This window comes from Zootoca vivipara, chromosome 8 (genome assembly GCF_965207765.1).
Source record: "Zootoca vivipara chromosome 8, rZooViv2.hap1.1, whole genome shotgun sequence".
In the NCBI taxonomy this organism is placed as follows: Eukaryota; Metazoa; Chordata; class Lepidosauria; order Squamata; family Lacertidae; genus Zootoca; species Zootoca vivipara.
The window spans coordinates 39135804-39160307 of NC_142591.1; the positions used below are offsets into that span (position 1 = coordinate 39135804).

At 39.2% G+C, this 24504-nt stretch overlaps 1 protein-coding gene across 3 annotated transcripts in view; it reads right to left on the reverse strand.

The window, feature by feature from the left end:
• GNAL (G protein subunit alpha L) overlaps positions 1-24504 on the reverse strand; it is a 119592-nt gene that overhangs the window by 56588 nt on the left and 38500 nt on the right. Inside the window, exons 1-4 of one of the 3 annotated variants that reach the window (XM_035124706.3) lie at positions 20102-22833; positions 19742-19814; positions 18898-18952; positions 18624-18743 (exon numbers count right to left, since the gene is read on the reverse strand). In XM_035124706.3, the coding sequence (XP_034980597.1) occupies positions 18624-18743; positions 18898-18952; positions 19742-19814; positions 20102-20240 (387 nt within the window). In that variant the 5' untranslated portion in view covers positions 20241-22833. The other 2 variants (XM_060277911.2, XM_035124705.3) reach the window with 2 other exon arrangements.

Consider the following 24504-nt stretch of genomic DNA (forward strand, 5'->3'; position numbering starts at 1 on the left):
TAGTCCAGAAAGAAAATAGTAACCATTGGAATTCTTGTAATTTTTATGCTAAGTGATCCATACAGTTAATACCATGCCCTAACTTTGCAGCTGCATTTTGGACTTTGATGTAGGCACACTGTCAAGCTGACAACTTGCTTCTGTAAGGGAGCATGCTTCCATTTATAGCAGCTGATTTTTAGGAAAGCACCATGGCTTATATCTTTCAAGCTGTTGACAGTATCAACATCTCATCCTTACTCAATACACAGATAACAAGTCTGTTCATTGTGATGAAGTCCTAAATTTGGGATAAACAGGTTGCATGCTGATGACAAAACAAACCGAAACTGTGTTTATAGGAATTGCATTACATTTCAGAACCACCCTCCCATAGCACTTTGCTCTAAGAAGGAGTGCAACACACATTAAACACGTGAAGCACTAACTCCTTCAATTCAACATTTCTACTCACACCATGATCCCCAAATGACAGTAAGAACAACATTTTTGGGAAAGCAGATGGAAGTGGGAATTGGATCTGAGCAAATACTGTACTTGCCGCTCCCATACCTTTCTCACTCACTCAGCTATACATTTATTATGTAATATATTCCACTTCTATCCCATGTTTCCTCTGGGAAACTCAGACCAGTGTGTGTGACATTCCCTGGCAGTCTCCTATACAGGAACCATCCACACTGTGACCTGCTTAGCCTTTCACAATGTGAGAGTTTCATGCATTCAAAGAATTCCGGTCAAGTCAACTAGCAGCTATTGCTACTCCCCCCAGCAAACACCATTTGTCAGGGAGTGATACTCCCCAGCTGTTACGCTAGGATTAAGGTGGAAGAGTCCTAGTAATGTTACCATGAAAGAGTGCCAAGGGCATACAAGGAAGAAAGACAAGCACAATCCTTGTGGGTTGGTTATCCCCAGAACAAGCTGCTGATATGAACAGTTGCTTTGCAACAACTAGCTATAAAGCTATGAGCATAAACAGCAACAGCTTTACACAGCAACACAACTGTACATTCACATAAAGGCAGCTACTTTGCACGCTACCATGAAGCAGGCAATTTCACATCACAGCCTACAGAATGTTAACAAAAAGCAGAACCAATTGTACATTTCACATCACACGGGGCTTTTATAAACTATTTCAGAGCCATTTTAAGAGGGTCTTAGCATAATGATTAGTGTTATTCCCCCCTCCCCCACTGTGCCACTGTTAGCACAAACAAAAAGCTAATGTTTTGATATTGAGTTACTTTAAAGAGATGGCCCTGCAATCTTAAGAAAAATGTATCAAAAGCAATGTATGCAATTACTGATACTTTTGATATATACTTGCTGTTTACAAAAATACAGTTTATTTGGTTATACCTGTAGTTAGGTTCATATTCAGTGACTCTTGAATCAGCACAATACTGCTATATTTGGGTTGCAAACACCAAGTGACTGTTTATAAATATCTTCTTCTTCTTGTTGTTGTTGTTGTTGTTAAAAACAAAAGGATTCACTGTTCCATGCTAAGAATGTGCTAGTATCATATATCATTCTGGGTTATTCATTTTTCTATAATTTTAATGGCTGATCAGCAGTGAGGGCTCTAACCGGCATATGAGTTCCAGACAGAACACAGTGGCTTGGTTCACACACAACAGCAAAACATAAGTCTGATTGTTCATGCCCCTGTTTTCTCCCTTCCACCTCTCACATATTCCAATTGTGTCTCTCACTTCCTTGTTTGATCATACCATAGTTTCCTGTAACATCTGAATCATGCAAACTATGAGAAGAAAGAGGAAGAAATGCACCAGTCCATGGGGTTGCTTCTATCAGCAAATTATGCTCTGATAATACTTTCATTCTAGAACTGTGTATAATAATAATAATAATAATAATAATAATAATAATAATAATAATAATAATTTATTATTTATACCCCGCCCATCTGGCCGGGTTCCCCCAGCCACTCTGGGCGGCTTCCAACAAAACAGAAATTCTAAAATGTGAGAACTCACTGAGCAACAGCCATTTCTGTAAAAGAAGCTAAAGTTCATTGTATATAGTAGCATTGAATGCAAGACATCTACAGCTTCTGGAAGTAGCCCAACCTGTTTCATCCCTATTCAATTTGCTATTTTGCTCCAAAACAGATCTGTTAAATCTGAAGCTCTGCTGTGCCCTCATTGACTATAACGGGAATCAAAATATTGTTTCAAGTTTTATTTTCAGATAAAGTTGCATCTCCAGAGTGAAATATGCCTGCCAAATTTCTGGCAGATACATAAAAAGGTTTTAGTACAGAGAAGCTTTAAAACAAGGGGGGTGGGGAGGAACTCTTAATTTGCTATTTTCTGAAAAACCTGGATGAAAAATGCAGGCATGGACACCCATTCCCAAGGAATGAAGACTGTCAAATTTCAGAAATATAGGTTCAGAAGCAGTTCTGTTTTGGTGTAAGAAAATTGAAGTCATATTCCCTATCCTTTGTTATTCCCTGGGGGGGGGGGGACATGAAAATTGGATACATTGGGGAAGTGCCCCAGTTAAAAAAACAACAACCCCTCTACCAAATTGAGAAGTGGATTGAGAAGTGTCTTAAAGTTCCTGAAACTAAATACCAATACACTTTCTAGAGAAATAGAATTTTGGCACGTTGTACATGTCTAACATAGTAACTAATTATGTGACAAAATGTAGTTTTAATTGTACCCATCTACCTATTAACACATAATAACTATTTTAAAAAAAGAAAGATAAAAGTTGAAAAGAGAAAGATACTTATAGTTGCACTTTTCTGAATCATGATCTAATAAAAGTTGCATGACTTTTACAGACTGATAGTTTTAAAAGACAGCTTTAACTAATCCAACTTTGTTATACCTTTCTGAGCCAAGCTGTGAATTAGAAGGAATTACAAGAATTTATATGCATGAAGTTGTTAGGAAAATATTTCTTTATATCAAAGCTACAGCATTCCTCTTTCACTCATTAAAAGAAATTCACTTATGTTTCCGGCTCATGGGTGTGAACTTTCTGTTGAGCAAAGAGGATCTGCTCAGTGGTGACTGATACCGAGAATGTTAGGAAGGAAGTCGGGGTAGGTAGGTAGAGCCAACAGGAGGTGGAGCCAGAGCCAAAGATAGGCAGAGCCAACTAATTCTAATTTTGGCACCATCTTTCTCTCTGTTGAGTTCTACAAAGACAACAGCTTTTCAACCCTGTTAGGAAGTCATCTCAAATTCTCCCACCCATATATCACCACCACTCTGCTCAGCCAACATCAAATCAAGAGTGTGCTCTGTAGAATGGATAGAACTAGAAATTACAGTATCTGAAACAGGCCCACAGGCACTGCAGGCCAGTGGCAGAAGTCATCCTCAGCTGCTGTAGATCAGGGGTGGCCAACTCCCAAGAGACTGTGATCTACTCGCAGAGTTAAAAACTGGCGGTGATCTACCCCCTTTTTGGGGTTTGGGTCAAAATTCTTGAGCTTTTTATAGGAAGGAGAAAGGCCCATTTTTTAGGGGTTCAGGTCAAAGTTGTAGGGCTTTTTTAGGGAGAAGGAAAGCCCTGTTTCTTTGGGGTGCAGGGCAAAAATGAGCTTATTTTTAGGGGAGTCAAAGTTGTTGAGCTACCAGTGATCTACCACAGACGTCCAGTGATCTACCAGTAGATCTTGATCTACCTGTTGGACGTGCCTGCTGTAGATGAACAATTAGGAAGGCCAAAACTACCCCTTAAGATCACCTTTGTTGGTCAGGGTAGAGAGATTGTTGGCCAGTGGGATAGATGGCTTATCAAAAGAATCCAAATCCTGCCTTAATCACCTACCATGAGGGCTCAGCCTCACACAAAATCTGGAGACTGTCAGAGGAATAGAATCACAACAAATCATTGCAACTCTGCTCTCTACCGGCCAGAAGTCACTAGATGCTGTACGTAGTAGACAGAGATGGGGCAGATTGTCACCCTCTTCATCCACATAGGTCTCTTGTACATAAACTAAATCAATATGCTGATCAAAATAAATCCTGGATATCTTACAATGTGCCTGCCTGTTGTTTAGCAGTATAATTTTATGATCTGGAGGGCTACTGCCCAAGACAGTAAGAAAAAATATTGGCTGGAAGAACTGGAAGGGGAACATGTCTAATTTTCCTTTTGATATGCTTGCCTATTTTACTTCCACTGCCATACCTGCCTCTGCCAACCACATGAAAGATAGCATGATCCAAATTCTCCTCACTTCCTCCCTGGAAATTCTTCAAAACACATACAAAGCAAAATAATAAATACCCTTACCAAAACACAAAAACTCACAGAAAGAAAGAAAATAACTTTTGGAGCAGAGGGCTAGCTTTTGTGTCTTGCATTCCTTTTCTCTTTTGCTGGTCTTCTTTCTTGTTAGTTAAATTTCTATGATTAATATTTCAATAGTCACTTATTTTTTCATTCAAAAGTAAAGTATTATCAAAGAAACAAACACACAAAAAACCAAATGTCAATTTTTAAAGTTCATAAACAAGCTAATGAAAGACACCATTCAAAACGTGAGATTGTGAAATAATTCTGACCTCCCAAGTGAACATGTTAAATGTACGGAAGAAAAAATTAATAGAACTTCACTTATCCAGTCACAAATTTTAATTTTCATCCAATTTTTCTGTAATCTGGACATCTTAATACTTCAACAAGCAGATTCTCATCAACCAACTTTATATTGAATGCTCCAACAACTATAATGGAACAACAAATAAGAAATAGAATTTTCATGATGTATAATGCAAGACTACTAAAAATCCACCTAACCTTACATCTAAAGTCAGTACTCAATTTTGCTATATTTTATCATAGCCAAATCCCTTAAATCTCATCATAAATTTGTGGGAACCCTAAGCTCATCACATTACTTGGAAACTGAGGAATTACCTGTTTTAGCAAACCAGCCAGCTAACAGTGCAGAAAATGGCACTAATTCATATCCTGTGAAAAGGAGAATGCACAGAGTAGCCCCAGAGGAACCCAACAGTCTACATGACTGTTTTACAGTATTGTAGTTGCTTAAAACATAAAAGTTATACAGCCACTAAAGTGGAGTCGAAGCTTCATTTTTAGCAGATGTGATCGAGTCATGAATAATGAGTTAAACTGGAAAGATGCAGAGCAGCTACAGACAGACTGCTCTGTTTCCCAAATCTACAGATATACATAGTGTCTTGTGGCACTGGCTTGAACTTAGGGCAAAAAGACCCTCACTGTGATCAACTCCCGCTCGGAAACCTATGTCCCCACTGTGGAAAGGACACATTGATCCGGAAATGGTCTCTACAGTCACTTATGGACTCACTGTTAAGACCATGTTCACAGAAGACCATTACTCGGCTACGAGGGATTGCTGAAGAAGAAGATCAGCAGAATCTGTTTTAAAAAAACCAAAACCATTCCTTGGTGCTCCTCCACCACATCAGGGTTTCAAATGGGTCTTTACTTCACAAACAAGGACCTGGAACCCTGTAGAGAGAATGCAACTGAGAAGAAGAGATACAGTGGAAAATTAAAAAGACAGGGACAGAGCTAAGAACTCAGTGTCCCTCTCAAGTGCTTCTCTGCTCCAAATTGCCTTCCCAAAAACTGTTTTGCCCTAAGCAGCACTAGTATGCTGCTCATTTACACAGACCACAGTATGTGATGGTTGAACCAGGTCAGTACACAAAGCATTTCTTACCAGAAATCAGGTGTATACTTTTATTAACACCTCTTGAAAGATAACCAGCCTTTACACCAGCTACAGAAGGCACCTTCTACAGATAGTTGCTAGGGCACTCCTGGAAGAATGGAGTCCCACAGACAGAGAGCAGCTACCAAGAAATCAACTTTTGTGGCTCTCATATTTACTTGACCCAGAGCAGGCACAGCCACAAGACTTATTTTGAGAGCAAGCTGGGCTGCAAACACAACTAAGAGAACATGCCAGGCTGCTGCTTGTAACCGTCACAGGTCTGTACTTTTTGCTCATTTTCATAAGCAAACAGTTTAGGCAGTAGGCCTGGGAGAAAGGGTGAGTGACATGTGGCAGCTGTAATAGAAGACACATAAAGATCCTTCTAATCTTGCTTCTCTCATCCTCTTCCCACTCCCTGAAACACCTGTGTATAGCTGCTGCTAGGCAACCAACCAATGTACTCTTACTGCTTCTAGGCTATCCAGAAGCAAAAGGCTATGGATATGCAGAACCTCCACACATTTCGTTTCTCCACCTCTTGCCGGAAGTTACGGTTTTAGAAAGCAGGAAAGAGGAGAGGAGGATGTGAAAGAGTGGGGGGAATCACCTGTCTTCCCAGTTGCCTTGACAAAATTGTTTGTTGCTTAATCTAGTTGCCAATCATATCTGTAAAACCGTGGGCACAGGAATTCAATATTGTCAAGGCGTTCTTGGAGCTGTGATGCAACTTACCGTTTTACAACATTACCGAGATAGGATTTGCTCAAAAGGATATCAAGAGTGGTGCATGGCAGCAAGGAGGAGATTGGAAACTTCTGCTTCTGTTTTCAACAAAACACAGTTACTCACATGCCAGAACCTGGACTGACACTGGAGCTTTGTCAGTCATGGTTTAGTGACACAAACCAACTTTAAAACGGGTAATTGTCCTAGCTTCTCCTGCCCCCCAACAAAAACCGCAGTTAACACTAAAAACAATTCTCAGTTAAGATATAATAAATAACTATGGTTAATTGGAAATAGAAGTGAACACTTTCAATCTCTTCTTCATGGAGGAGAAGGAAGGGCAAAGTTCAAGTTTTGAGTTACAGTCTACATGCAGTCAGTTTTGTATTAGCAAAGTACCTTGTCCTCTTGAGTCAACAGCACTGATAAATCATTTCTGTCCAGCTACTACTATGGCTCTGTGGAACCTTAACTAAGCCTGTACTTGAAGCACAGGATCTATTGTAGTATCTGGAGGTTAGTACAAAGCCAAAAGTCAACCTGCATATTTATTTTTCTTTGATAATCTGGATGCTATTTAAATAAAAACAAAACAAAACAAAATATCATTTTGCTAAGTTATATTTTGTGCCAACTTGCTAGTTTAGGCTATAGATCTCTCTTCCTACTCCCCTCAATCCAGCATGGATTGGAGCAAAATATATAAATTCCCGTGAAGGACATAATATTGAGAAATGGTGTAATGCACAGACTTAGAGCAGGAACTGGGAAATTAAGAACTCATATCAGCAGGTAATCCTAACTCAGGCATAGGCAAACTCGGCCCTCCAGATGTTTTGAGACAACAATTCCCATCATTCCTGACCACTGGTCCTGTTAGCTAGGTATGATGGGAGTTGTAGTCCCAAAACATCTGGAGGGCCGAGTTTGCCTATGCCTGTCCTAACTTGAGTCAAGTTATCCTCAGACTCCTTCCCCACAAGTTTGGGGGAAATATTGCTAACCTCTCTGGGTTTGTTGGAAAGATTAATGAATTAATGGAAATGAAGCACTCTGTACACTAAAAAGTAATTATGATGTGATTTTAGTGTTTGGAGCTAAGCCAGCTAGATCACATCCTAGACAGCAACTGCAGACTGTATCTTTGCTATAACACCGGACAGAAAGGCCTTTCCTTTCACATTTAGTGTTTTCATACAAGTGCTTCAGCTGCTCAGTGATATAGAATAAAAAACCTGGTCCTAAACAAAATAGATTTTAGTGGACCAAAAGGAGATGCAATGGAATGAGATTATTAATCTGTGTGGTGGACTATGAACACACCCTAACTGTGAACCAGGGGACTGCAGATGGGAAAGATTTTAGCCATTTTTTGCGTCACTCACCCATGGAAAAAGTTGCTTAGAAGTCAAAGTCCAAAATATATAACTTTATATATATAACAGTACAGCTAAAAAAAACTGGGTGAAAGTGAGCAAAATTGGAACAATTAAATTGAAAACACACAGAGATATCTATCTATCTATCTATCTATCTATCTATCTATCTATCTATCCATCCATCCATCCATCTGTCAATCTTGTCTATCTTATCTATCTATCTATCTATCTATCTATCTATCTATCTATCTATCTATCTATCTATCTATCTATCTGGGGTAACAGCCAATGGTAGGTGAGGCTTCAGCCAAAAGTGGGTCAGGTTTACTGCACTGTAGGACTGCCTAGTTCTCTCTTGGGTGCCCTAAAACTTCCCTCTGCCACATTATCTCTGTGGGCCTTCCCCAGGGTTACATGAAAGAGAAACCACATCAAAGCTTGAGAGACCACAGAATCTAGCAGGTTGAATGAAATGTGGCTGCCAGGTTAGTACCTCAGAGATCCAAGCAGTTTAACATTTTACCAAGACAACCAAATGTCTAAGAAACCCTGCACACTTATGTTTATAATACTGGGGGGGTTGAGGTGTTGATTTTTTTAAAACGTTGATGTCTCTCCTAGTGATGTGAACTACTACTAATACAAGATGTTTCTTTTTTACAAAGCTCTTTTACAGACTTTTTGTGCAAATACATAAAATATAATGGTTTCATGTTAAAGAAAATAGAGTATGTTTGGATTCACCCACAAATATTTTAAAAATAAAGAAAATAAACCTTAGATTATTTTGGCCGATATATATTGACTGTGATTGGATGATCATATCTTAGCTTAATAAGCCAATATCAGTCGGTCAAGTTTATTGCTTATAGCCAAAGGCTGCTTCAATGTATACAATATCATTCAATAAAATATATACTAGTTTGAGACAAAAACCTAAAACATTTACATTGTCAAAACATGACCTAATCAGCACAAAGCTATAGAAACTCCTTAATATACAAATTGAAACATTAGACAATAAATAAGCCAATATAAGAACCAGTGTCTGTGGAGTGTACATAGCACCTTTGCTTCTTGCTTCATGAGAGCTGGCAAACAAACCAGGAAGTCTTCCACCAAACTACTGTTTTGTGTTTTGTCCAAAACAGTAAAACTATGGCTGATAGCTTTGGAACAAGCCAGGATATAGTTTGAGCATGGCTTAATACCCTGACTTTCAAAACAGAAAACTACAGTTAATGGAATCCTTCCTGGTTTTCTTGCCAGCTCGTATGAAGGGTGGCGCAAAAGGGCGGTATGTGTGGTTTATTAAGTTACGATCATACAAAGTACTCTGTTGGGTTTCTCCTTCTGGAGCAAATTACAGTATCCTAGACAGTGGCGGAGCTTCATGCTCCAGCACCGGGGGGGAGGAGAGCAGGTGGGGTGGAGCTGACGTGTGTTCCGGGGGCGCGCCACGTGTTCTGGGGGCACGCCGCCTGCGGGGGCGTGGCGCCCAGCGCAGGTGGGGGACAGTCACAATGGCACCCCACCGGGATAGCGCTGCCGGGGGCGCTGCACTCTCCTGCACTCCTCTTCCTCTGCCAGTGATTCTAGATTTAGCAAACAAATATAACTTGACAGCAGATACCGTACAACTATTCTGGAGAACAAAGAACAGGAAAGGACACCCAGAAATCTAACTTAAGTCTCCGGCTTTGATATTTATGCTGTTCCATTAAAATGCACCCAGTAAAGTTATAGAATTCAACCAGTGGAAGTATTTAGGTGAACTCAACTAGATTATTGTTGTAGTTTCTACCTTTGCTTTCCTAAGGTTCATCTTCGGGCAAAATTTGGCCAACATCTGAATCTACATGCTGCTTTCTGCATTAGGCTGCTCTTTTTGATAATCTGCTTCAATTATACCTTTTGACATTTCATACTGAGATGATTTTCCTTTAAAAACATAATCATTAGGGGGGAAAGTTACCGATATATATTTTTACAGTCATTCTGTACAGGCTGAAATTCTATACACAGGACTTCCGGCCGATCACGCAGCAATGGCGGGCACCGTTGTCCTCAGCTGATAGGGGAATGTGTGCCTTCAAGGCAAGGGGGGACTGCTTCAGCGCAGCAGCCCCCCAGAAGAAACCCCAAATTGAGCGTTTTGGGGACATAGATCTGGCAGACGCCAGAAGCGAGCTCCCCCCTCCCTCGGCTAGCCTAATTCTGGGCGGTGAGAGAGCAGGGGGTTTTGAGCTAACGTGGCGCATTGGAGCATAGCTATCTCGGAGGCACGAAGCTGCGATCCTGTCAGGCAACAGCGATCGGTTCTTCCAAAAAATTGAAAAAATTTGAGGACATTGGATACCGTGAGTAAAAGGAGAAATGTAAGAAATTTTTTTAATAATTGGAATGAATTGGCCACGGGAGGAGATTAAAACAGGAAGTCGATCTCCCCCATTGTGAGGACCATAATGCAGTTAATTTGCCTATAGCCGGAAAAGTGAAAGGAACCTTCTAAATATCAAGGACTGGATTTAATTCCTTCCCCCAGAGGCAGGGTAAAGGGGAGAAGGATTAAATTTATTGAAATCCCTGAAAAAATTCTTAATTTGGACTGGGGAAAATCCCCCTGGAAACTGAAGTCGGGTCCCGGGAGGAAGCAGCGAGCCGCCATTAGGACATCACAATAGAAAGGAATTTGTTTACCCTTTTGACACTGAGAACTGTCAATTGTGAAGACATTGCTCCTTAGATAAATGGACATAAGAATTTTAAGACATGAAAAAAGAATTTAAAACCAAGAAATATAACCACTTTGGACAAAAACTTGATTTCTGAGGCTTTTGGAAATACAGTTAAACTGCTTAATTGGATTATATAATGGACCCAGTGAGGGGGAATCGAGGAAGTCAACAATCTTAAGTAAATAATATAAGATTTGAGAAGTTTTTCTTTTTGTCATGTTGGGTTTTTTCTTCCTTTTTTTCTCTTGTTTTATATTTTGTTCTGAGTTTTTGTTTGGTTTTTTGTGATTTTGTATTTGAAAAACAAATAAAAATTATTTTAAAAAAATGAAATTCTATACACAGTTAACTAGGCGAAAGCTCCATTGAGACTTACACCTGAGTAGGCATGTAGAGTAGCAGTCTCACAAAACAGTGGGCTCAGGCATGTATGGACAGGACTGAAATTTAGGCTATCATTCTAAGTAGTCTTATGAAAATGTGTAGGATAGCACGGAAAAATCAACGCAGTTCTGCACATCTGTCACTTGATCGGATATTAATTAATTATTAATTAATTGACAAATTTCCACAAATTCAACACCACCACCATTCACATGTCTCAGTTTTGAGTCTAGCACATTTCACAAAACAAATATTATTATATGCTGAAAGATAGCTCAGTCAGTAGAGCATGAGACTCTTAATCTAATGGTTGTGGGTTCAAAAGGGGGTTGGACTAGATGACATTGATGGTCCCTTCCAACTCTGTAATTCTATGGTTCTATGTCTTCTATCCCTGTTAAGAAATCGTATAAGGAAAAGAAAACATGGAAAACAATCCTTAATGGTCCATTTAAGACCATGGAGGAAAACCAAATTTGCTTTATTATCTTTTTTTTAAAAGCAGTTTCCTAAGTCTTCAAAGCTATTTTTATGAGTCAGATCTGTTAATGCAGCAACATTTGTAATTTTTTCAAGCAAAGAGTTTAATCACTAAGTTTGAATCCTCAGTTAAGGATAATGGTTTAAGAATATGCCAGATCAAATTAATCCAAAATTATCTCTGTACAACCTTCATTGTTTTTCTTCAAATATTATTTGAGATTTCTAATTTAAAATTTAACAACTTTTGCCTCCCCAATATACATATATCATATGTACAAAAATATATAAATGGTGTTAATTACAGTCATACCTTGGATCCTGAACACCCTGGAACTTGGACGTTTTGGCTCCTGAATGCTGCAAACCTGGAAGTGATTGTTCTGGTTTGTGAACATTCTTTTGGAACCCGAACGTCCAACCGGGCTTCTGCGGCTTCTGCTTGGCTTTTTATTTATTATTTTGATAAGCACGAACTAATACACAATTCACATAAGTGACACATTGGTAATATCACATTTTAAACAGAAATTGTTAAAACATTTGTTAATTGTTAAGAAATTGTTAATAATTTGGTGTTTACAATAAAAAATATTGGTAACTGGTATCATACTTTAGTTTTCAAAACACTCTACTCTCTATTTTTAAACTCCTTAATATACTGCCTATCCTTAACATATACTTTGAGGCTTCAAGGTACATACATTTCAATAATCCTTGAGTGTCAGCCAGGTGCAAAAAATGGCACCCAGACCTTTTGAGGTACTCGCAAATGGAGAATCTCTAGGCGTGAAATGCGCCTGGTGCCCTGCTAATTTTGAACCCTGCACTGGGGGCAGCAATTACTCACTAGCTATGTACTGAATGTCTGTCTATATGGTATACAGTTAGTAGCACATACAACATGCTATTTCATTGATTGTATCAGGTCTATGGAATGCCCTAGCTGTTGAAATTCAACTGTATTGGCATTTCGATGGCTCTTGATGATGAACCTGTTTATTTAAGCATCTTCCTGATGCCTTGAACTGGGTCTGGGTTTTACTACTGTATTTATATTATTATTATTATTGATTAAATTTGTAAAACCTCTGAAGATCATCTGAAGATCACAGGGCAGTTCACAACATAAAAATACAAATGAGAACACAAAATACCTAATAAAAATAAGAACAAGAACAAACCAATAACCCCATCCTCCCACAAACACATTCAAAAGGACACGGAATGTTAATCAGCCAAAGGACTGGTTAAAAAGAAATGTTTTCACCTGGCACCTAAAGATATGTAATGGAGGCAACAGGCGGGTCTCCCAAGGGAGAGGATTCCACAAGCGGGGAGCCATGGCATAAAAGGCCTGTTTCCATGTTGCCAGCCTCCAGACCTCTCGTGGAGGAAGCACATAATGAAGGGCTCAGATGGTGATCGAAAGGTCTGGGTCGGTTCTCATGGAGATGCGGTTCTTGAGGTCCTGGGCCATTTAAGGCTTTATAGGTAAAAATCAGTACTTTAAATTGGTCCCAGAAACTAATTGGCAACTGGGCAAGGATTGGTGTAATGTGCTCAAACTGTATTGCCCCGGTGAGCAACCTGGATGCTGAATTCTGCACCAGCTGAAATTTCCAAACTATCTTCAGGGGCAGCCCTACGAACAACGTAGTGGTGCAGTCATCTAACCTAGAGATTGCCATATCATAGACTGAATTATCTCTGTCCAGTTGGAGCTGGTGGAAGGCACACCACAGCACCATCGCCACTTGAGCCTCAAGCAATAACAATGGATCCAGAAGTACCCCCAAGCTACATACCCACTCCTTCAGAGGCAACCTCCCATCCATCTGGTCTAGGGAACCACCCACTAACAGGGCCTCAGTCTCATCTGGATTGTGCTTCAGTTTGTTGCTCTCATCTAGCCTATTACTAAGGCAAGACAAGGGTCCAGCACATCCACTGCCACACCTGCAGATGTAAAGGAGCTGTGTGTCATCAGCATATTGCTAGCAACAGATAAACTACACATGGCCCTAATCAGCGTTTTCATGTGGATGTTAAAAAGCACAGGGGATAAAATTGCTACTGCTATTTTTGATAAATATGAGTTTTGTAAACTCAGGCATTATTAAAAAAAAATTCCTTCCAGTAGCACCTTAGAGACCAACTAAGTTTGTCATTGGTATGAGCTTTCATGTGCATGCACACTTCTTCAGATACACTGAAACAGATGTCACCAGACCCTTATACTGTATATAGTGAGAGGGTGGGGAGGGGTATTACTCAGAAGCGTGGAGGGAATGGGTGATTGGCTGATAGATGTGGTAAACCTGTTGACTGAAAACGACTGCAATTGGTCTTACAGGAAAAAGCAAGGGGTGAGAAGGCTAAAAATAGCTTTATCATATATAATGAGATAAGAATCCAATGTGTCTATTCAGACCAGGTCTCTCCATGGTTTTAAGTTTGGTAATAAGTTGCAATTCAGCAACTTCTCTTTCCAGGCATTATGTAATATGTATGTAAATAAATGACACTCCTGGCATGAAGGGCAATGGCTGGCTGTTGGCACTGGGCCTGATTTTTTAAAACAAAAAGTGAAAAAGTAAAATACTGTAATATTTACAGTGAATGTTATGTTTACTCATTAGCATTAAAAGGGACAACGTGGAGACATAATTTTAAACTTTTCTGGAAAATCACAGGGAGGGTAATTCACAAAAGCAGTAAATCACTCTTTATGTCCCAAATAAAGTTAAAAAGATGTTAACAAACCAATCCTAGGAAGTTGAACCCCCCTGAGACTATTTATTTCTGAGCAGAACTTTAAGAATGTTTAACTGGTTCTAAAATTTACCTATTAACATTTATATTTTAAATGCAGATTAGGAATTCAGGCCACAGTTCTATATACAGTTACCTGGGAGTATACCTCATTGAACACAGTGGAACCTACTTAAGTAAACATACACAGTATTGTAATGAAGTTACCAAGATCATCTCTTAAATGTGGTTCAACTTTCCAAGTACATGTACTGTACTTGCAGATTGCCAATAATTATTTTATGCATGCACAAATGAATAGTTTTTCTTCTTCTAAACACATACCCTCAATATCTAAAGATAATTCTGTACCAACTATGTTTGCAAACAGCGTCAAAATATTTTAAGCATACTGTAATCGTCTTTAACAAGTTGAAACTTACATAACAGACATAATACTAGTTCACAGCTAGTAGCATAATATGCCCTTAATATATTCACTCTGCCACACAAAGGGCAAAACAACCATCAATACAGAATTAAAAATGGTACGGGTCAATTTCTGTTAGCTTAAAAAAATGTCAATCACCACTCTATCCCAAAGGTCCATATAAACAGTAGAGTTTCTTCTTCCACTCTAAACCTTCCTGCTGTACCTAAATGTGCTAATCTAATTAACATTTATTTCTTAACTTGTTTATAATACACTACAAAATCTATGCAAAATCTATCCCCAAGCAATGACATAAAATGCTATAACTACAATTTTTCAAATGTGGTTGATAAACCTGTTATTTCTTTTAATATCGTCACACATCTTTATAAAAAAATAATAGAAGAAACTCTAGAATAGGAAACACTCTCCTAGAAAATGCATACCTCAAACTAAGTATGGTACATCTTAAAGAACTAAAAACATCAGATAAATTGTTAGGTATACATTAAGAAAAGTTCAGAAACAAAAAATATAACTCTGTTACAGAGACAGAACTACTATAATTAAATTTGTTTAGCTTAAAACAGAAATGTAATTGTTATGAAAACAATTATATTGTAATATAATTGTTTTCATAACAGCAATAAATGTTGAACATAGTTTTGCAGGATGTCTGCTTTAAATTCTGATCCCTATGTGTAACTGAATCTGTAGCATATTTACTTATAATTAAATCTCACTCATTTCAGTGCTGCATGCTTACCAGAGAGTAAGCCACACTAAACTCAATGAGAACTAATCATTCATCAGTATGGGCATGGAGGTTACTGATGGACTTGTGCCCAGATTTGATCCTCCCCCCATCCCAAGTATATGTAGGCAGGCAAGCAGGCAGGCAGCACAATAATTCCTCACTGAATGCCCATTCATAGGAGCTCTGCTTTGCTGACTCCCTGACTATTTTTAAAAACAGGTCTTAAAGACCTGGACATTTCAATCTGCTTTTCTATAGTTTCTATTTTATAGTTATAGTTTTCACTGTTAATTGTATTTTTATTTTGATATGGATTATTTACTGCTGTTTCAGTTATAAGCATTCTGCTGTTTCATGTTTTTATTTTGTAAACTGCACTGAAAATTGCTTCATGCATATGGGAGGAGGGGGAGAAACCACATATCTGTTGCAGTGTGACAGGATACTGCCTAATATATGCATCAAAGCAGAGCAAAGTTTCACCGCCTGTTACAATGTAGGCTAGCTAGAATCTTAAATATGATTTTTCTTTTTCAGAAAGAGAAAAAAATTACTTTATCAAGCTTAAATCACTTCAAGTCAAGATCACACAAGAGTTTCAGTTGGAAGAAATTTTGGTAAACAAATGCAATTATTTGCTGAGGCATTTCCTCATTTTGGACAGCCATATCCCATTTACCAACTATTACTAAATACAAATTATAGGAATTTAATAAAGGATAGATGCCTGACATTTCACTTTATGCATTTTTAATTTTATTTTTAAAACAAAGCAATTTGGTGTCACAAAAACCACAATTTTCATCCAACTTTGGAGTTCCTCCATAGAAATCAAGCGCCATGTGTTGTTTGGTAGCCAAGAACCTACTTTAGGGGAACCATGTGGCTTGCAAGTGCACATTGGGATTCTTCCCCCCCCCCTTGAAAAGCAGTCTTGCCATTGGTTTCTTCAGAAATTCTTTGCCATGTAGCATGAGGGAACTATTGTTTGAGAAAATTCAAGCCATTTCGGTGCCATTTTGGAACTACTTACAAGAGTGTAGGTGGTATTTAACTAAGTATTACTCTGAGCAGACCCATTAAATGTGACTAAGTTAGGCCCATTAATTTCAGTATGTCTCCTCAAAGTAAAATTTAGTTGAATACTACCCTATGGGTGGAATTCAACATCACACTATTAGAATAGTTCTGCCACTGCAACCCTGTGCTATTAGATCCTGAATACTGAACATCTCACATGGTGCTCAAGAAAGACAAGAAATTCAAACATTTTTAAAACCATGTAACTTTTAAAAAATCACTTGTTCTATAAGAGGTAAACCACTTTGGTTCTGTAAAAATGTGCAGAGTTGCAACTAAGAGAAGATGGCCTCAATGATACCCAAATATGCATAATATCACAGAACAGCAGCTAAAACACTGACTTGTTTTCCCCCAAGCATGATTTCATCTATAATCTGTATCCTTAACAAATGTATTTCATGTGAATACATCCAAGTAAACATATCATAAATAATTTCATTTCCAGGTATTTGATACATCTTGTGCCTTTGCTCTTTTTCACAGGAAGCCAAAAGCGCCAAAAACAAAACCCTAAGATCAACCCTGATTTCCAAGCTTCGCATGCTTCCAGAAAGGATCCAGTGCCCAACTTGATTTAAAAACAGATCATTGAAAATATTGTTATACTGGAGAAAGGATGACCTTTATGTTTCATGAATGCAGAAGAGAGCTGCATTCTTTACTTGTACAACATCCTGTCTTTTAGACCTAGATCAAGCTTGTCATCTTCTGATGTGGTAATTTTCTTTACAAGGAAACCACATACTGTACAAATACTTCACTATACAAGAGTCATGTAAAATCTCTCGAGATTAATTATACCGCATTACAAAGGGATGCAAAAGTTAAGGAAGTAGTAGCTTCACGTTTACATTTTCTAAATAACATTCAATATCATTTAATTTGGTTAAACATTTCAAGCTCATCTTTTTTTATAATTTCTGTCAAATGAGAGTAAACAAACAAACAAACAAACAGTATGTAGGTAGGTAGTTTCACTGCATTTGAGACAAATTTATAACTACAACAAAGCCATACTTCTAAAAATAAAAATTCCAAGTGCTCAAAATGGAAAATGAACCAGTCCAGAGTATCAGGCTCCCATCCTATAAACCCCTACCAGTGGGTAAATCCCACTGAACTCAGTGGGAGTTACTTCTGAGAAGGCATGCACAGGACCACAGTGTTAGAAGCAAGCAATGAAGCAGCAGCTGCCTGTCCAAAACCTCTCTTCTTAGAATAATCAGAAGATGCTCCATTGTAAGTAGATACAATGAACAACAGGAAGACAACTTCATACTAGAAGCAAAATGAAACATTTTTTCCTAAGCAATACAGCTACTGTACTTACATATAAGAAAAGAAATGCTAGATACTGTCAGTATTCACAAGCAATGAAGAGCAAAGGTTTGAATCTTAAAATAAGTTAGCTTAAGAAAAGTTCATACTGTATAGGAAAGTTTCTCAGCCCCTCTTTCCTCCTGCAGCTAACTGTTCCCCCAATAAAAGCCTCTCTGGACAGTCAGAAGACTCTCCTGAATAATACGGGATGAAGTGCAAAGAGCCACTGGGGGAGGAGGAACTCACCCCAAATCAGGCCTGGCTGCTAAGGTAGGCTAGCTTAAGCATGTTCACAGAAGGAAAGTTGACAGTGTTCAGAAGGGGCCCCTGAATTGCTAGAAGCTTTCAGGGGACATAGGTGGCTGCAATGGTGAGAGGGATAGGAGATGTAGCATGTAAGCCTAAGCATTTTAACTATAAAAGAATGATTATCCAAAAACACCTTAACTGAACATTACTCAAACGCCACCAGGAAAATACAACCACCAACAAAATAATAAACAGAGCCGTCTCAAATCCGCAAATATTACACCATTTATTCATATTGGTTTTATCTGGTCTCCTGCACTAAATAATACCACAAAGGTGCTGCAAAATTTGTTAATCCAGGATCTGAAATCCACATAGTCCTTGACTGCTTTTCATTATATAACGCTTCCTCAAGAACAGACAATGCAGCACTATGGGTAGTATCTCTTCTATACATTTTATACTGTGCCAAATAAAATTATCCAATGATAGTTAATAATAATAAATTTATCCCAAATCATAAGCCTTCCAAATGGTAAACAAGTCATTCCATGCTTTTTAAACATTGCAAGGGGGAGGAAGAGGGCAGAGTACTTTTAAATCTTACCTGTGTGTAGTCAAAGTCAGAAAGTGGAGCTATACTCTTGATGTAGTCCGCTCGAAACTGGTTTTCTTGGTTGGCCAGTGGAACTGGAGGTATTAAAGTGCTCATTGCTGAAACTATGGTCTAGAATAAGCAAAGGAACAGAACATATTAACAGAGATAAATCACACACAGAATTACTAGGTGATTTAGACTTATCTGAACAATAGGGTTTCCTCTGCAATTCCAATCCCAATCACTAAGTATATACATTTAAGGAATAAAAATGTTTTCTTACCACAATTGCATCTTTTACATTTTTCCGAATATCCAGAATTTTCTGTTTCTTTTCTCTGTATGAAATCAAACACAAATCAATTTAGCCAAGTTGTTGTGAGTGTTCACCTGCTACTGAGACACTGAAGTTCAAATTTTAATAGCTTTTTTATCTCTAATATTTCATAGTGGAAAATGTAGTGTACAATCTTAATCAAAATAAATTATATTTCTGCCACATGACAAATAACAATGTATAAGCATTTTTAAAAACTGCTTACTTTTACTATGAACTGACTCAAATTCTACATTTCTGAAAATGTCTAATCACAAAATATGGTATTCTCAAAAAAAATCTGACATAAATACAGTCTACAGACACTTTATAACAAAACACCATCATGTTAAACTGATTTCTTTTTTATTAACTTTAAAAATGGGGATAGTTCAAATATATGCTTGACAGACACACACAAATCTATAACTATATCTACATCTACACACACATGACCTGATAAATATATTGTTAATACTCAGGCAATATTTAGTTATTTGCTGTTGTAAGAAGTAGTCGCCATGTTGTTGCTACACAAGGGCCTATTAAACACTGCAGTAGCAACAGTGTAAAATACAGCAGAAGGACCAGGAGAGGAAAAATAAGGAATTCGTGCCTCTCTTAATATATATGAACAGCAATATCCATGCTAATAGGGTGAGTTGATGGAGGTAAATTACCAACAAGCTACATACAAAGGATAAAAAAGATCTGTTAACCAGTTTGGCTTAATGTGCTTCTAATGCATCTTGTTGGGGTTTGTGTGGGGGTTCCCCCCCCTCCACCCCCTCCAAATAAGAAGAATTCTTACTCTGAATTAAATCCATTTACATGCAAGATCCTCATCTGCTTGACAATAGTGCTTTTTCCTGACTCACCAGCCCCTGAAAAAGAAGAAAAATGTGTGATGTATACATTTAGGGGAGGAGAAAATGGGGAAAGACAGAATGGAAGCATCTCTTGTTTTCCTAAAACATTCAACTCTTCTCTATACATACCTAGGTAAATTTGTGCATTTAATGCACACACAATTTATAAAGCAGGTCTGCATTCTTTCCATCTCATATTCTCTTGCACATAAATAGTATAGTTTGCTTGCCTGCCATGGGAAACTGAACTGCACCACTGCACCCTCATCGCCCTCCCCCACCAAAAAGCCGTTCTTCCTTACCCAGCAAAAGCAAACGGTGTGTGGCTTTATAAGCCAGTCGCTCTTTCTGCAACTGCTTCTCTATTTTTTTGTTGGCTTCTCTCTGTGCTTTCTCATCAATACGCTGATCCTCCGTTTTGCTGTTGCCCAAACACCCCATTGCTATCGCTTAGGGTGGATGTCAGACTGAACAGGATTATAAATAAATAGTGCAAAGAAATAAATTTTAACGGATGATCCGTGTTTTGGTATCTATCCTCTTTTCTTCCCCACCAGTTGTTCACATAAAATGGTTTCTGGTCGTTTCTGATCAGTGTTGGTTTCTTTTTCCTCCCCCAAAGAGATGCAGAGAAGCTTCCGGGAGAGGTAAGTGTTTTTAAAACAGAACAAAAATCTGTACCAAAAAACCCTAACACACAGTGAAAAAGAAAAGGGCTCCTCCTGGAAACCTACTGCTGGCTTTCTCGCAGCGCCACACGCACGCGCGCGCGCGCGCGCACATACACACACACACACACACACACACACACAGAGAGAGAGAGAGAGAGAGAGAGAGAGAGAGAGAGAGAGAGAGAGAGGCGCCCTCGCGCGCACACACACTTACAATCCCTATATTTCTCTGTAGAGGTCTATTTTTGTCCTTGTAACTCAGCACTGCCCCTTTCTGTGAGACCAGGAAGTAGTCAAAGTACAAACGCTGCAGGAGTGGAGGGGGGAGGGGGGAGGGGGAGAAGTGAGAGCTGGATTCTATGGAACGTGCTAACTCTGTTGTTTTTTAAATTATAACCCAAATCCTTAAACTGGGTATGAGGAAGTGTGGGGTGGTGAGAGAGTCAAGTGGAGCTACTAATTTTAAAAATCTGCTCTACATCACAGAATCGCCACTTCAAAAATCTGACATGTGAATTCCATTTTGATCCATTGTCCCCATGCATATAGCACACAGAACAAGTTGAGCCTAGGCTAAATTCACCACCCATTTTCCCTCCCTAATGTCTCTAGGTGGTCCTTGTAGAAACATGAATTCTTATATACCCGATTGCTGTATGTTTTCGATCTCCACCCCCACAACACCCATTCCTATTAAATAAAGGGTGTTGGAAACTGGCATATTCAGGAGGATGGGATTCTACCAGATTTCAGAAATGCTGGAGTTAAACAAACGGCTAAGTGCCAAATTTAAGTGTACTACAGCAGATCTGCATACCATCAATAAAAAGCACATCAATGGAAGGAGTTACTTTTCAGACCTGACCAGGGAATGAGTTAGTGTGAAACTTCCAAGGCAGAACATAGGGATAGCTGGCAGTGATTTCAATAACCAGCGTTTCATGAATAAGATTGCTCATTCCCAGTCTACAGACAACAAAACCAATGCACTCTTCAATCTGCCTCACTCAGATTATTTAACAGCATTTTCCTCAAAAATGCAAAAAGCTTTGTACTAACCACAAAAAGGAATTGGGCCAAAAAGGAAATATCATATTCCAATGGACCAGTGAGTCCAGTCCCCTCTGCTGTCTTCTACATTGTTCTCATCCAGAAGGCGATGGGAGAGGTAAATGCATAGAATCATAAAATTGTAGAGTTGGAAGGAACCCCAAGGGTTATCTAGATCACCACCCATGCAATGCAGGAATCACAGCTAAAGCATCCATGACAGATGGCCATCCAACCTCTGCTTAATAACCTCCAAGGAAGGAGACCCCCACATCCCAAGGGAGTTAGTTCTACTGTTTAACAGCTCTTACTATCAGAAGGATGTTTAGTTGGAATCTCCTTTTTTGGAACTTGAATCCATTGGTTTGGGTCCTACCCTCCAGAGCAGGAGAAGACAAACTTGCTTCATCCTCCATGTGACAGCCCTAGATATTTGAAAATGGCTATCATACCTCCTCTCAGTCTCCTCTTTCCCAGGCTAAACATACCCAACTCCCTCAACTGCTCCTCATAAGGCTTTGTTTCCAGACCTCTTCATCATCTTTGTTGCCCTTCTCGGTACACTTTCCAGCTTGTCAATATTCTTCTTAAATTGTGGCACAGTATTGTGGACACACTATTTCAGGTGTGGTCTGGCCAAGGCAGAATAGTGTGGTACTATTACTTCCTTTGACCTGGTCACAGACTAGGGAAACTACATTCCCAACAACTCCAGCGGGGAAAAAAATACTGCCAACATTACCATGGTACCAAATCTTCATGTTCAAACAGCTGGGAGAAGGGAAAGAAGCCCAGTGGACCTCATCTAGCTTCCATTTGCCTTGAGCGATGTGATTCTTGGAAGAGGGAGGCAGGGTAACAAAACCAAGGAAGGAACAGTCTGCTTGTGGTACATTTGCCTGCCTCAATTCTATGGGATGAAAGAGGGTTTTAAAAATGAAATAAATTCTACTTGTTTTAATATGCGCAGGGAAGCACAGTTAAGCACCCTTGTGCCAAATATTTGCCCTACCCCCACTTTTCAACATACACAAAATACTTCCAACAGTGATACTGCAGATAGCCAGGTATGTAGGAATTACCTTTCAGCTGCTTTTACTCCTAATCCCATGCCAAATGCAACTTTACTAGATAGTCTCAAATGAATGACTGCAACATGCATATTGACTACTTGCATCATGTGAATCCCCTGTTCTTTCTCACCTCTTACTAGGTCTGGCTGTTTCATTTCCTTGAAAGAGGGCTGATATGGGCCTCTCAGGTACACCAGCCCAGAGTTAACAAACAAAAAATGTTGAAACAAGCCCAACTTTGAAAATAGTGGTGCATCCTCCAACCCTCATAGAGTTGCTTTGTTACTTTATGTGTGAAGTTGTGTTCCCCCCTCCCATAATGTGCATTGATTCACACTTGCTTACACTGTACCACATTTGTCTTTCTGTTGTCCTTTAACCCAGCTTCAACAGATATTTTGGATTTCTCCAGTTTGTTTGCGTTTTACCACCACAAATAATCTGGAGTCATCCATAAAGTTGGTTATCATATTCATAGCTGCCAAGTTTTCGCTTTTCTCGCGAGGAAGCCTATTCAGCATAAGGGAAAATCCCTTTAAAAAAGGGATAACTTGGCAGCTATGATCATATTGCTCTCCCCTGACTATTTATGAATATGTGAATATAAGAAAGTAGCACTGGCCTAACACAGATCCTTACAGGACTTCACTGTTCCCCATTCTTCAATACTTCCTCATTCAGCTCTGCGGGGACCTGGAAGCATTTTTCCGCCATTTACGCCTGAAGGAGTACTTTCATCACACACAAGAACAAGACAAAGCAGAACAAACAACATCCCCACAACATCTCTCAACATCTCTCAACTTACTGGGGAACAACCACCACCCTCCCAACGCATTAATGAACAGAACATTGCCCACCAACTACCACCGAAAAGATGTTACACAAAAAGGGACTCCACATGGACCCCTCCTGATGGACGCAATACCACAATAGATCTGTACATCGACTGCTTCCGCCACAGAATCCAAACGGATGTGACCAGAAAACACCATCGCTTACAACAAAATCTAAACCATGCTGAAAGGAGAGCCATAGATAATCTCAGGAACAACCCAGACATTATAATTAAAGAGGCGGACAAGGGTGGAGCTGTCGTCATCATGAACAAAACTGAATACATCCAGGAGGCTCACAGACAACTTTCCAATACCGCCTTCTACATGAAATTGGACTCAGACCCCACACAAGCATACAAAAAAGAACTGAACAAGATTGTTAAGGAGCTACCCCCACACATCTAAGAACAGATCCTCACAAACACACCAGCGGAACCTCGACCAGGAACTTTCTATCTTCTACCTAAAATACACAAACCAGGAAATCCAAGATGCCCCATCATCTCAGGTATTGGCACCATTACAGTGGGTGCCAATACCTATATGGACTCTGTTCAGTGGGTGCCAATACCTATATGGACTCTGTTCTGTTCTCTGGCTATATGGACTCTGTTCTGTGAAACCATATGCCATCAGTGCTCCCAGCTACGTACGTGACATCACAGATTTTCTGAGGAAAATACAATCTTTGAAAAATCTTCCTAACAATACTATACTAGCCACTAAGGATGTGGAATCTCTGTATACGAACATCCCACACAATGATGGTTTACAAGCCATAAGGAACACCATTCCAGATAAAATCAGAGCAGACTTTGCTACCAAACTTTGCGACTTTGTCCTTACCCACAACCACTTCAAATTTGGTGATGACCTATTCCTCCAGATCAGCGGCACAGCCATGGGCACTCGCATGGCCCCACAGTATGCCAACATCTTCATGGCAGATTTAGAACAACGTTTCCTGAACTCCTACCCACTCAAACCTCTCTTGTACCTGTGATACATTGACAATATTTTTATTAACTGGACACATGGTCAACAGACCCTGGAAACCTTCCACCAGACATTC